Source organism: Mesocricetus auratus, unplaced genomic scaffold (genome assembly GCF_017639785.1).
Source record: "Mesocricetus auratus isolate SY011 unplaced genomic scaffold, BCM_Maur_2.0 Super-Scaffold_100007, whole genome shotgun sequence".
Taxonomy (NCBI): Eukaryota; Metazoa; Chordata; class Mammalia; order Rodentia; family Cricetidae; genus Mesocricetus; species Mesocricetus auratus.
The window spans coordinates 47,792,344-47,806,546 of NW_024429191.1; the positions used below are offsets into that span (position 1 = coordinate 47,792,344).

Genomic DNA, 14,203 nt, shown 5'->3' on the forward strand with positions numbered 1-14,203 from the left:
TGTAAATCTGACCTTGGGCTCAGTCAGCCACAAGGAGTCCAGAAGTCGTCTTTCTTTTCGTGTGTGTGTATATTTGTTGTTTAAGATAGGGTCTTACCAACCCTGTCTCAAAACAACAACAACAACAAAAAAAAAAAAAAAAGATAGGGTCTTACCTTGTAGTCCTGACTGACCTTGAATTCCTGGGTCCTTCCTGTCTCTGCCTCTCAAATGCTGGGGTTACAGGCATGACCCACCACCAGCAGCTGCCAAATTGTGTCTTACTCTCAGGGGTTCCAAGCAGTCAGCATTCAGTCACATGTCCACGTCAGAGTGGGCCAAGGTCTGTAGACATGATTTTAGGTGGTAGCCACATGAATTTGTTTTTAACCTAAGAGTATGTGTTAATTTTACCATTTATTGAAAACAAAATTAGAACTATAAACCTCAACTCACAGGCTTGGGTTATAATGGTATCCATAAAGTTTGCCTCCACCAAAAGAAGGCGTTTCTAAGGCAGGGCTGCTTGTATTAGAGGATATTGAGAAGTATGTATATTCTTATGGTGTGGATGCTAAGAATGAGGCTGCAGTAGGTATTTGAGTATAAAACAGGGCTCAATTTTTCTTTCTTTCTTTTTGTTTTTTGTTTTTGTTTTTTGAGACAGGGTTTATCATGTAGCTTTGGAGCCTGTCTTGTCCTGGAACTCACTCTGTAGACCAGGCTTGCCTTGAACTCACAGAGATCAGCTTGCCTGTGCTTCCAAGTGCTGGAATTAAAGGTGTGCACCACTATACCCAGTGAGGCTCAATTTTACAATTCAGTAAGGTGGTGGTGGCCCACTGTAGGCCTGGAAGTCAGCAAGAAAGACAGTGGGTGGGGACCAAAGAGCAGAGCCTACAGCTGTCCTAACTCAGAGTTAGGCAGCGGGCTCAATTTTTAAAAATTCAAGAACTGCCAACCTTCAGACACTATCAGTTTTGCTCCCGTGTGACAGAATGCCTGGCAGATGCTGCTTCTAGGAGAATGGGTTTGTTTTAGTTACTGCTTTTGATGTCAGGTCGGGCAAAGTGTGCTCAGGACCTAGGAGAGGTGAATCAGGGATGAAAGCCATCTCTTGTTGTGCCAACTGTGCCATTGTGCTTGGAGGAGCTGAGGCTGACCTTGAGCCTTCTGCTTTTACAGAGTGCTGGGGTTAGAGGTGCGTGCCAACGTGCCTGGTGTTGTGCAGCACTGAGGTCTGAACCCAGAGCTTGCACACTAAGCAAGCTCTCCTAACCAACTCAGCTACATCTCCGACACCATAAGACTTTTGACTGTATCTCCAGGACTGAAATTTCTAGATCATATGGTAATTCTATGTTCAAGTTTTGAGGAACCGCCATATTGATTTCCACAGATACCACATCATTTTACATTCCCTCAAAGAGGACAAAGGACCCCCAACTCACCACCATTTATTTTCTGAGGTTTGTATGCAAACCTATCAATGTGTGGTGTGTGGAGGAATGCATTGCAATGGTCACATGGCAGACTGGGAAGGGACCCTAGCTGAATCTTCTGAATATATTCTTTTGTTAACATTTATTTTGAAAACCTTGGTGCAGCAAAATTGAAAGATTCAGACACCGAGAATCCTGGTAGCGATGGCATGGACTCAACCACTAGTACACACTGTTGTCATTATCACAAATCCACCCATCAATCCTTCTAACATTTAAAAATAAATATTGACTATAGCTTCCTGGGCCTCTCCTAACTTCTGCTGAGTCCTTCACAATGGCCTGAGTGTTGTTTTCTTAATCAGCTTTCCAGGGGATTTTGGCATTTGGGAACTTCTGTCCAGATGTTCCTTCCATGCAGACATTGTATCTGTAGTTAACCAGTAGCCAGTCAGCTTATCTGGAAGCCCTCCACCTTCACAAAAGTGTCTCTCAAAGAAGGGTGATGGCTAGCTGGATGGTGGTGGCGTACACCTTTAGTCCCAGCACTGGTGAGGCAAATGCAGGAGGATCTTTGTGAGTCTGAGGCCAGACTGATCTACAGAGCAAGTTCCAGGATAACCTCCAGACCAATACAGAGCAAGAGAAATTCTGTCTCGAAAAACCAAAAAAAAAAAAAAAAAAAAAAAAAAGGAGAAGGGTGATGGTGTCAGGTTTTCATATAGCCCAAATCTAGTGATCCTCCTGCAGCAGCCTCCTGAGCTCTGGGCAACAGCATCACCACACCCTGCTTCTAAGGAAGTCCTTATCTCATAGGAGCCAAAAAAGTCTCCATCCAGTCCCACCCACTCCTGGCCAACCTCTTCTCCGGAAAGCCTCAGAAACCCTGCAACAGCGCATCCATTGTGGCTGCAGAAAGGAATGCAACTCTCCAGCCTGGCCTGTCCAGAGAAGAAATGCCAGCTTCCATCCTCCAGAACTGGAGATTCCTCACCCGCAATTCAAGCTGCAGAGAAAGAAAACCAGGATATCTAAGTATAATGTTAGCTTGAACAGGCATCTTATCCACTGCTCCAAAACCAGATCATCCAGGCCACTGGAATTAGGAGGTACACATGTCCTCCTCGCTTCCCTATTTGCTGTGTGATGGTGATGGTGATGATGCCATCAACACTGACAGGACCCTACTACAACCCCGTGCTGTTTCAGACACATTACGTGCATCATTCCCGCCAAAACAATTTTTATAGAGTAGGAAGCCACCAAGGTACAGACAGATTAAGTCTGTTTCCCAAAGGGACAGGCATGTTCCCTTTAGTCACTACTAGGTATGGACACATGTAGTGCACCATGACATAGTGTGATAAGTATCTATTAAGGGTCATCTTCCAAGTCAAGCTTCATGGCAGGCCAGGGGAAAAGATATAAAAGAAACTTAGGAATTTCTTATCACTCTAAAAATCAGATTCTGAGTCCAAGCAACACCTAGTCTGGCTCAGTCCCTTCACTGGGAGACACAGTGGGGACTGGTATTTTTTAGGAAACCCCAGAAATCCCTAGATAGTTATAAGCCACGCTGCTGAAGGATCTGAAAAATCTGCAAGGCTTTGAACAGAGACCCTCAGGAGTGCTAAATAAACCCTCTCCTACCTAACTCTATCCCCAGATGTTTTGTCCTTTTTCCTTTTACAGTTCTCACTAGATTGCTTAGGATGCTCTGGAACCTACGATCAACCTGTTTTAGCGTCTCAAATAAGTTGTGCCACCAGACCCAACTACATTTGGGTTTCAGATATTTATTTTCTAATATAGGTGTGACTCAGGCAGACAGATGTATGACAAAAAGCATTTGGTGTCTATCTGAAAGCCAGATTTATCTAGGCATATTGTGATTTTATTTACTAAATCTGGGACTACTGGGGCTCCCAGAGAAAGAACATGAGAGACTGCCATGACAGATTTTCTCGCAGACATGTGTCCCTGGCTGAAGTGACTAGGTGCTCTGGAATGTCCTCCTCTGGGATCTTGGGGACCTTGGTGTCCCTGAAGACAGGACTGTGGTTAATGGGCAGAATGGTCATCCTATGGGCCATACACATGCTTGGCTATGCTTTGTATCTAGTAGCCTTATTTTTCTTCCAGGAAAAAAATAAATAAATTGCTTTGGGGGACCTCCTGAGAGAACTGAGAGGGAATGTCCCCAAAATATTTCCCAGTTCCCTCACCTTTGATTCTTCCTTATTCTTGGTTGTCTGTGATCACAAAAGAAGCACGCATTACTGGCTGGCAAGATGGGTTGGTGAGTAAAGATGTTTGCCACACGAGCCCACATCTGAGTTCCATCCCCACGCCCAGGTAAAAATGAAAGGAATTCCATAAAGTTCTCTGAGGACCACATGCAAGCCATGGCACATGTGTCCCAAACCCCCCTCCAACTGTCAACCTCATGCAAGCCATGGCACATATGCCCCTGCCTCCCCCCACAACACACACACACACACACACACACACACAATAATAATTTTTAAAAGAGAGAGAGAACCAGTGAGATAGATGGCTCAGCGGATGACCTAAGTGTATCCTCTGGCCCCACATGGTGGGAGGAGAGAACCCACGTTGTGTGTCCTCTGACCTCCACCAGACAATGACTTCTGTGGATGTGTACATCAATGCTTTTTGATTTTTTTTTTCCGCCTCGACTTTTTTTCGGGGGGGGGGGCGTTAAGGCAGGACCTCCTCCTGCCTCTGCCTCCCGAGCGCGCTGGGATTAAAGGTGTGCACCACCAACGCCCGGCAGTATATTAATAGTTTTTTTAATCCTCAAATGATACAAAATTGTACACATGTAAGGGGTAGAGTGTGGGGTGTGGCATTTCAGTACATGAATACAATTTTTAATGATCAGATCATCGTGACTGGCACATCCATAAATTCAGATATCATTGATAAACCATTTCTCTGTGTTGAGTACATTTAAAAACCCTCTAGCTATTTTGAAATACACAGTTGTCCAAATTTACTTTAGGACATTCACAGTCATTCCCCCAAACCAACTGATACCTGTTTATGCTGGTGGTGATTGGTCTATTGGCACTCTAAGCACATGGGAACATCACACCAAACTTGGTGGAGGATTTTGGGTGTCACAGCCTATCTAGGCTCTGACCTATTCTTTACTCTGCATAAGGTCAGAGGTGGAGATCCCTACATGTAATTTTTCCACGGTTGGATGAGGAAACCCCTGGCCAGGGACCCTGGGGCACTGCTTCCATCGTGAGACCCTCTGACTCAGGCCAGGGCTCCTCAGTTAGCACCCTCACTGGGATCACCTGACACCAACAGCTGCCCAACCCCTGGGCAGCACCAAGAGCCTCCTGGCCTCAAACGGGTTGGGCAGCATTCACTTCCCGGCTCTGTCCTCCCGACCTGCTCAGTCATTAGGAAATGCCTCCACAGCCGGCACAGTGACAGCAGCTGTCAGCCCGGTGCCTCTGGGTGGCTCCGTCTGCTCTGGAGGCCTTGGGTAGAAAGAAGGACACTACTCTCAGGTAGGTACCAGCCAAGGTGTGTGGGGGGCTGAGGCGGAGGAAGGAGAGCGGCAGTGCTGTAAACTGAGGCTGGAATGATGTTTGGGAGAAAGGACAAAGAGGGCAAACGTGTGTGTTGCTTCTGGGTGGGGAGGCAGTCTTGGCTGAAACTGCCTGACTTGCACTAGGGCTCTGGGAGGGAACCTCAGGTGTCTAGAAGTAGCACTCTGTCTTGTGGGGTGTGATGGCCTCAGGTGGGTGACACCTGTTCCTCATCTCCATCCTGGAAACATGATGATCCTGTAAAAACTCATGGGAACAGGAGTTTCATGAGCTTGGCTTCCTTCAGCCAACCACTGTCTTCTCCTCACTTCATAAATGGCCACAGGGACAGCCTTGTTTAGGGGCACTTGAGAAACAGGGGTAGTTACTTTTCTGCTGGGCCTGCATCATCTACTAAAATCTGAAAGGTCTTCCATGGAGGCCTATCTGAACCCCAGCAGAAACAAAGATACATCCTATGGGCTGTCAGGCTAAGCTGCCCTGAGCTCCAGTGTTGGTTCTTCCCTATCCTAGCTTCGTGACTTGAGCCCTAAGCCTTAGGTCCCCTCTCTGTAAAATGGAGATAATACCTACCTCCCAAACTTGTTGTCAGGATTTGGTGAGGAAGGGATTGGAAATGCCAAACATGTAATTAGTGGTCAATAAACTGCCGCTGTTATAATTATTTATTACTAGCTCACACTGGTCTCACTTTAGCCAGGAAGACTTCTCAGTCCTCCTCTTCCCCCCAGGTTCCTCGAGGCACGGAGGCGGATGTCTTTGGTACAGGACACTTTGCAGTGGCACTTACCTAGCCTGTGCTCCAACTACAGCACGGTCCTAAGATTCTGTCTGCTGTGCTTTCCCACAGCCCAGCTCTCAAGACAGAGCAGGCCCCTAGAGCACTCAGCATGGCAGCATGGCACAGGATAGAGAGAAAGGAGGAACTAAGGAGGGAGGGGCCAGGAAAACACTGAGAAATGAAGTTAAGAAGATGGGAGACATGCATTGCCCAAGCATGAATGGTGTGGCTCTCCCGAGGCACATGAAACTGAGAGGTTCTGGTGAGTAACCCAGGATGTCTCTGACACTCGCTGGACTGCTTTTTGGCTTTTCCTAGAGCTCAGAGAAGCAGCAAAAGCTACTCCTCCCCGGTTAGCCCTAGCATGATTTCCTGACTGGGCTAACATCTACTCAAACAGTCTATCAACAGGGCCTAATAACATTCTCTGCATCATCCATGAAGTTTTCTTCTCTCTTTCCATCACTGCCAGATGACCTTGAGTCACACACACACACACACCTCCCCATCTCTAATGCTGAATATCCTAATTTATAAAGCTGGAAGTTTTTTGTTTTTTTGGTGTTTTTTTTTTTTTCGAGACAGGGTTTGGCTGTATTGTTTTGGAGGCTGTCCTGGAACTCCCTCTGTAGTCCAGACTGGCCTCAAACTCACAGAGATCCGCCTGCCTCTGCCTCCCAAGTGCTGGGATGAAAGGCGTGCGCCAATGCCGGGCTTTAAAGCTGGAAGTTTTGACTAAACTTTACTGAAGCCCAGTCTTTCTCCTATGTTCTTTCATTCACGCTCGTTCTCTTATCTATCTTGACCTCCATTTCTCAGTTATCCAAACAACTTACGTTACTGATCATCAATCCTCCTTTAAAAAAAAATCTATTTAAAGAAAACAAACAGCTTATACCCAAGCATGGCGGCACCCGCCCATAATCACAGCATGTGGTGAGTACAGACAGCAGGCCTAAGTTCAAGTCAGTCCTAGCTGTAGAGTCTAGCTCCATGCCAACTTGAGCTACATGAGACCCTGTCTCCAAGAAACAAGAAAAGAATGAAAAAAAAACTCATAAATGTCTGTTAGGCGTCATGAAGGATTTTGTGACCACCCTTTATTCCCCGTGTACAATCTCATTATTTGGCAAATAGCTGTTGAAATCTGGTGATGGGTGGACAGATGGATGAATGACCAGATGCAAGGAGTTGCCACTGTATCTCTTGGGGAGCTATACAATGGAGAAGGGCAGTTTTGTTGTCGGTTTTTTAAAAAAAAATCATCCTGATAGCAATGCATTCCTTTAAGACTTTACCCATCTATAAGGAAACAAACCTGAGAATTTGCTATTGCTATCCTAATTCCTCTGATGCCCACCATTTACCTAACCTACTGTCATCTTGTCTGGCTATTCTGCTTTGAGAAGAGCTGTCCTTTGTCAAGGGTATGCCTCTGTAGGCTAGATGCCCAGACAGGGATCCCAGGCCCCTCCAGGAGAACAGAGAGGATGTGAGCTCTTAGCATGTGACATACCCTTCGATCACTAATGCCACCACCAGTTGTGGGAGGAAGGTGGTACCACTGCCAACCTCATCGTTTCTGTGTGTTTTGTTGAGACAGGGTCTCACTATATAGCCCTGAGTTTCCTGGAACTTACCATGTAAAGGGCATGAATCACCATGCCCAGCTCTCAATCTCATTCTGCAGGGCTCAGAGGGGCTAAACAGCTTGACCAAGGTTAGCAGGTAGCAGTAAATGTAATAGACAATAATACAATGGATAAGACATTCAACCCACCTCTACCATCTAGTGCTTGACCCCCATCTCCCAGCCTGGAGGCCACATCAGCCACCTCAGAGACCAAAGAAACCTCCACAAAGATGGGACTGTTTCTATGGCTCCCGATCCCATCACCACACTTTTTTAAAGTTCTTAAAAATTACTACATTTTCAACTCAACAAAGGATCTTTAAACAGAGAGAGGGGAATTTGAGTGGTTCCAAAAGATTGTGATCTCCATAGATCCCTCCTCCTGGTAGCTAATCTTGCTCCTACCAGGTTGTGTGTCAGATTTCAGGGCAGTCATACAGGCCTTGGTGGAATCTTGGGTCCTTGGTGTTTGTCACTGATGGTAGTATATATCAATTACAGGTATTTGGGTAAGTTTAGGCTACACAGCTGTGATACCAGAGACAAGTATAGGCAATGACTTGGATTCACCACACATCCAAGCAGGTGTTCCCCTTCAAGGCCATCCACAGTCCTGCTGGGAGAGTAGCTGGGTCCCCCATTTCCTCTCAGATACGTTTGAAAACCACTGTAAACTTCCAAGTGACTCTGTAGCTTTGGTTTCAAACAATATTATGACTTTGACCACTCATTTTTCACCAGACTCGGGTCTCAGTGATTTTTGCCCACTTCTGAAATATCAGACACGTCCTCCAAGAAAGAAAATCGGCTTTTCCTGAGGCTACTCGGAACCTTCTGGCCGCCTCTGGTAACCACGGAGGAGAATCTGGAGTGACTGGCCATGGCTGGTGTGTGAGCCCTCAAGGCCCAGCAGGCATTTGCAAGTGTAAGTCCTGAGCTTCACTTTTTTAATTGCTTTATGGTTATGGCTGCCACCAAGAACAGAGTCTTGGAAATGGTGATGTGAGACATGGGATCCTAGCTCTGTCACAGACCAGGCAAGCCCTGATGAGGGAGAAGTTTGAAGAACAGTATCAGGGGGAAGTTTGAAGAATAGTATATATAGTGTTTAATATAGACCCAAACTAATCACCGACTGACCCTGCCTACGCATCTGGCCATGAATCTCTTTAGCCCCTGTTTGCCCTGGGAGCCAGGTCAGGCATCGAATCAGGAAGGGGTGAGGTGGTGATGTCAACAGTGTTTGTCATAGCTGTGGCGAGGCATCGGGCATCCCACTCCACATACTTCCTACCCAAGCCTAGCACTGTTGGGATCTCTTAGCTGTTTCCTCATGCCAGCCCCAGGAGAACCTGTACAACTCCTCTATGGATCCTAGGCTCTACGTCTTAGTTTGATGCAGGTAGGCCTCTGAGGAGAACCAGAAAAGAAAGAGTAGGAGAAAGAAGAGAAAGCAACAGGAGAAAGGACAGGTGGAGACCGGATGTGAGTGGGAGTCAGGAAGGGGGAGGGAAAGAAGAAAAACTCCCAGATGTTCACAACCCTTCACCCTCCCTCTCACCCTAGGCCCCAGCTGAGGCCTGCTACCTCTGAGGGGCCATGTCAGAAGGGGAGAGCAAGGACAGCTCGGGCAGCGAGTGCCCTGTGTGCTACGAGAAGTTCCGGGATCTAGAGGGCGCCAGCCGGACCCTGAGCTGCGGCCATGTGTTCTGTCACGACTGCTTGGTCAAGTACCTGCTCTCTACCCGGGTGGATGGACAGGTGCAGAGGACTATTGTCTGCCCCATTTGCCGCTATGTCACCTTCCTCAGCAAGAAGAGCTCCCGCTGGCCCTCCATGCTGGACAAGAGCTCACAGACCCTGGCTGTGCCCGTTGGCCTACCCTCCGTGCCCTCACCAGATCGTGGGGGCCACACAAACCCCCTGGCTGTCTCCCAGCAGGCCTGGAGACAGTCACCAAGCCAGGGGACTCAGCTCCCTTTGGACCTGCTGCCCGCCCTACCCCGAGAGTCGCAGATCTTCATCATCAGTCGCCATGGGATGCCCCTGGGAGATCAGGACAGCGTGCTGCCCCGACGCAGCCTGGCAGAGATCTCTGAGGCATCCCCAGCTCCCAGCGCCACCCGCTCCTTCTGCTGCCGGTCTCGGGCCCTCCTGCTCATCACCCTCATTGCTGTGGTGGCTGTGGTAGCTGCCATCCTACCCTGGGTGCTGCTGGTGAGGAAGCAGGCATAAGCGGCACCATACAGAGGACAGGGAAGTAAGGCCCAGCATCGAAGCTGCGCTCCACGCTGCACAGGCCATGGCTTGGGAGAGGGTGGAGGGTCCCAGTGCAGACCTGGTGCAAGCCAGCTGCAAAAGGAAGTCCTAGGCTCAGAGTGGGTGGGGCTAGATTGGAAGATTTAAGGGCTTTGTCTCCACCCACTCCATCCCTAGTCAGAGAGGGCTTTGGCATGAGGAGAGGCTGGGGCAGAGAGCCTCTTAGGCTAGCGCTGAACCGAGCAGCTGAATCCCCAGGTGTGACCTCATGAGAATCCCCAACAAACACCTCCTCTCTAGGCTGGAACTAAGCAAGCTAGAAGGTGGGAGGCCACTGCCCTCCTACAGGGTCACAGACTTTACCTGCCAAGGAACCAACCTGAAGCCAGGTAGACCTCCTAGGCACAAGGAAGTTCTACTGGCCCAAAGGAAGGAAGGCCTCTTCCAGGCCAGAATTCCCTCCCACAGAAGTTTTACTGTGCCCTCAGGAGCAAACAGAAGTTGATACAGGGTCCCAACTCCAGTTTCCAGCATCTTAGCCCCAAATCCGACCCTCAAGCATCCAGCTGCTACCTCTTCTTGCCTCCAACCCACCATCTTAAAAAGTCTTCTTTGAGATGATCTCAAAGGCTGTAGGCCTGGATGAGGAGGGGGTGAGGCCAAAACAGAAAAGCTGTCTTCTGGGTAGTCAAGACCACAGCAGGGAACGACGGGAAAGAGGCCACAAAGGCAAAGTTTCTGCAACCCTCCATGCCCAAGGAGCAGACCCAGTTTTAACATAAAAGTCAGGGGATGGAGAGGACGCCCTTCAGGTGAGACTTGAGTCAGCCGAGAGCTAGCTATGTGAGCAAATTAACCCCTGGGGGCTCCCACCTGCTCCCTGCCAAGTCCACCTCCTCGTGACCCAACCACTCATTAGAGGCCACACCAGCTGGGCCAGTTTCTCAGGTGGATTCTCGGGAGGTGAGCTGGGTGAGGAAGGGTGGGGAAGAAAACAGATGTGCTTGTCACCGACACGGCTGTCTCAATGAACGCTGAGAGCCAGGCACTACACAAGGGAGTACTCTGGTACCTCACTGATGAAGTCCCTAAGGGGAGCCTTGGAGTGGGTCTCTCTTGAGGAAGTCCTCAAGGAAGCTAGTCCCTTAAGACTGAAAACAAGGACCTCTGGCTACTGTCACAAATAGGAGGGGTTTGGCATCCAGGGTGTGCCAACACCTAAGCCCATCTGCAACTTCTCCACAAAAGTTTCCTGTCTGTGTGGGAAGAAACAATGTTGTGCCCCTTAGCTAGTTCTCAGCTGTCTGCATGGTTGACGTCTGGGGACCATTAGGGAAGAGGCTCACCCTACATGGCGACGCAGTGCGGCTGCTCTATTTGCCCACTGCTTTACACTCTTTTTAAGACAGCACAGGTGCTGTGTGGATGTGGAGGGGACAGGTAGACTGTGGGAGGGGGGAAATATTTATTATAGAAACAAAAGGAACATAAACTTGCAAACTCGTGAGTGGGTGTGCACCTCGGGCAGGTTGCATGAATCAGTGTCATGAGTATCTAGGAAACTGATTCAAGGCCTCTTAGATTCTGTCATGTTTGCTGAGTCTTTTCCGAACGACTTGTGATGTTTTCATATTGTTCAGCTGCAACTTGTAGACGCTGCTTCTTTCATTTTCAAAAAAAAAGATCTAAAGTTATTTTTAAAATAAAAGTATATATTTTCTCAGAGTCCAGAAGCCTTGCAATGCATGTAGACTCTGAAAGTGATTCTCTAGACTGAATATACAGATCCCAAGGCCCCAGAGACACTGACACTCACTTGTAGAAAAAAAAATGTAAATCAAAACCACTGGCCTCCAATTGCCAGTTGGCTTATTAAATGCTGCTCCACCAGGGAGGCTGGGGGTGGCAGCGGCAGGTGAGTTGTGGGTGGGACTTTATACTTGTAAAGTCTTATGTACCACTCAAAGTTTCCACTTTGGCCCAGCAATTTATGCTCTAGAAATGTATCTTCTTGGTCCAGCTGTCTAGATGGGTGGTGGCATACACACAATGTTATATGATTGTAGTTGTCTTTGTAGTAACAAAGGCTTAGAAAACTCCAAAGTGATAATCAACAGATACCTGTTATTAGCCTTGAGGTCCAGGGCCTGAGGTCCTGAAGAGGTGAGCCAGGCACAGAACACTGGGTCCTGAACACTATGATTTATTTGGAAAGGGGAATAAATAAATATATTCCTACTTGTTCATATGTGCATTACCTGGGGAAAATAGAAAAAAAGAAAAACAACTAATAGCAGTGATTAATTGTGGAAAGGAATGAGAAATGGAAGCCTTCACTTTGTCTTTTTATGGTTTGGGACTTTTAAGTAAAGCAAATGTTTATTAAAAACCTGAATAGAGCCGGGTGTTGGTGGCACACGCCTTTAATCCCAGCACTTGGGAGGCAGAGGCAGGCAGATCTCTGTGAGTTTGAGGCCAGCCTGGTCTACAATAGCTAGTTCCAGGACAGCCTCCAAAGCCACAGAGAAACCCTGTCTCGAAAAACCACAAAAAAAAAAAAACCTGAATAGAGGGCTGGGGGACTGCTCAGTGGTAGATAAAGAGCTTAGCAGGAATTAGACAAATAAATAAAATTGAAAAACAATCAACACTAAAGAGAGTCTTTAGTGTACACTCCTCTTGCCTACAGGGGAGACCATGCCAAGAATATTGAAGGGCTGGGCAAATGGCTCTTACTGCTCTTCCAGAATACATGAGTTCACTCCCCAGCACCCCCACAGTCACTCACAATGATCAGTAACTCCAGTTCCAGAAGATTTGATGCCCTCTTCTGGCCTCCATAGGCCCTAGACATACAATGTGGTGTACACTGTATACACGCAGGCAAAACACTCATATACTATATTAACAGAATTTTTAAATGGAGCTGGAGGGGTGGCACAGCATTTAATTGCACGGGCTCCTCTTCTAGAAGACTCAGATCAACACCCAGCACCCACAAGGCAGCTCAGTCATCTAGAACTCCAGTCCCAGGGCGCCCAATGCCCTCTTCTGGTCTCCACAGGCACTGGGCACGCACATGTTGAATAAACATATGTACAGGTAAAACACCTATACACATGAAATAAATAATATTTAAAAGTGCAGATGACTTTAAAAAGAGCGTTTGAGAACTGCCAAAGCTCTGGTGCTATGGTGTAAGAGTGCCAGGCATGGTAAGAGTGTGGCTCTGCAGGGCTGCTTCCTCTGCTTCAGACACATGGCATTTTACCAAACAGGTACCAACAAGCACAAAAAAAAGTTTCATCTTGTTGATGTTCCCAAACTCTTGTAGATTTCTTTGGGTCCCATCTTTCAATGTGTTTGATTTTGTTTATCTGTTTCAGTTTTTTGACACAAGAGTTTTTCTGTGTGTGTAGCCCTGGCTGAACTGGAACTCTGTAGACCAGACTAGCCTCAAACTCAGAGATCCACCTGGCTCTGCCTCCTGAATGTTGGGATTAAAGGCGTGCGCCACCACTGCCTGGCTCAGCATGTTTGCTTTCATTCACCTTTCTCTTCCTTTCCTTTATTTTTCTAAAATTGTATCATTTAAGCAACTATCTTGGGAAAGGTGGTTACTTAAAGCATAGGAAGATAAAATCTGACAAATAGATGGATGGATAGATAGACACTAGAACTTACTTCCCTGGCTTGACTTTGCAGAAACAATGAAAAGGTGACCTATAGAGACTTTCCTGCACCCTACCTCAGGTAAACTGACTGTCGCTATGTTTCCTGCACACACCACATCCCATCTTCTTCTTGGGCCCGTTGTATCATGTCCTGGGCCCGTTGTATCATGTCCTGGGCCATTGTATTATGTCCTGGGCCCGTTGTATCATGTCCTGGGCCATTGTATTATGTCCTGGGCCCGTTGTATCATGTCCTGGGCCCGTTATATTATGTCCTGGGCCCGTTGTATCATGTCCTGGGCCATTGTATTATGTCCTGGGCCCGTTATATTATGTCCTGGGCCCATTGTATTATGTCCTGGGCCCATTGTATTATGTCCTGGGCCCATTGTATTATGTCCTGGGCCCGTTGTATCATGTCCTGGGCCATTGTATTATGTCCTGGGCCCGTTGTATCATGTCCTGGGCCCGTTATATTATGTCCTGGGCCCGTTGTATCATGTCCTGGGCCATTGTATTATGTCCTGGGCCCGTTATATTATGTCCTGGGCCCATTGTATTATGTCCTGGGCCCGTTGTATCATGTCCTGGGCCATTGTATTATGTCCTGGGCCCGTTATATTATGTCCTGGGCCCATTGTATTATGTCCTGGGCCCATTGTATTATGTCCTGGGCCCATTGTATTATGTCCTGGGCCCGTTGTATTATGTCCTGGGCCCGTTGTATTTTGCTTCTTTGTTGCCTTGTGTCTCCTTCTGTGCAAAGTGTTCCTTCAGGGGAGGCTACAACTTACAGAACTGGGCTACATAAAATATAAGAACTACATAAAAATTTTTGTGTAATG

At 47.6% G+C, this 14,203-nt stretch overlaps 1 protein-coding gene across 1 annotated transcript; it reads left to right on the top strand.

Annotated features, from left to right (window-relative positions):
• Positions 1-4,866: 4,866 nt before the first annotated feature.
• Rnf222 (ring finger protein 222) lies at positions 4,867-11,975 on the top strand. Its single transcript, XM_040748932.1, has 3 exons — positions 4,867-4,969; positions 8,167-8,350; positions 8,992-11,975. Exon 3 carries the CDS (start codon positions 9,025-9,027, stop codon positions 9,658-9,660), a length of 636 nt encoding a protein of 211 aa, XP_040604866.1. The 5' UTR covers positions 4,867-4,969; positions 8,167-8,350; positions 8,992-9,024; the 3' UTR covers positions 9,661-11,975.
• Positions 11,976-14,203: the final 2,228 nt, after the last annotated feature.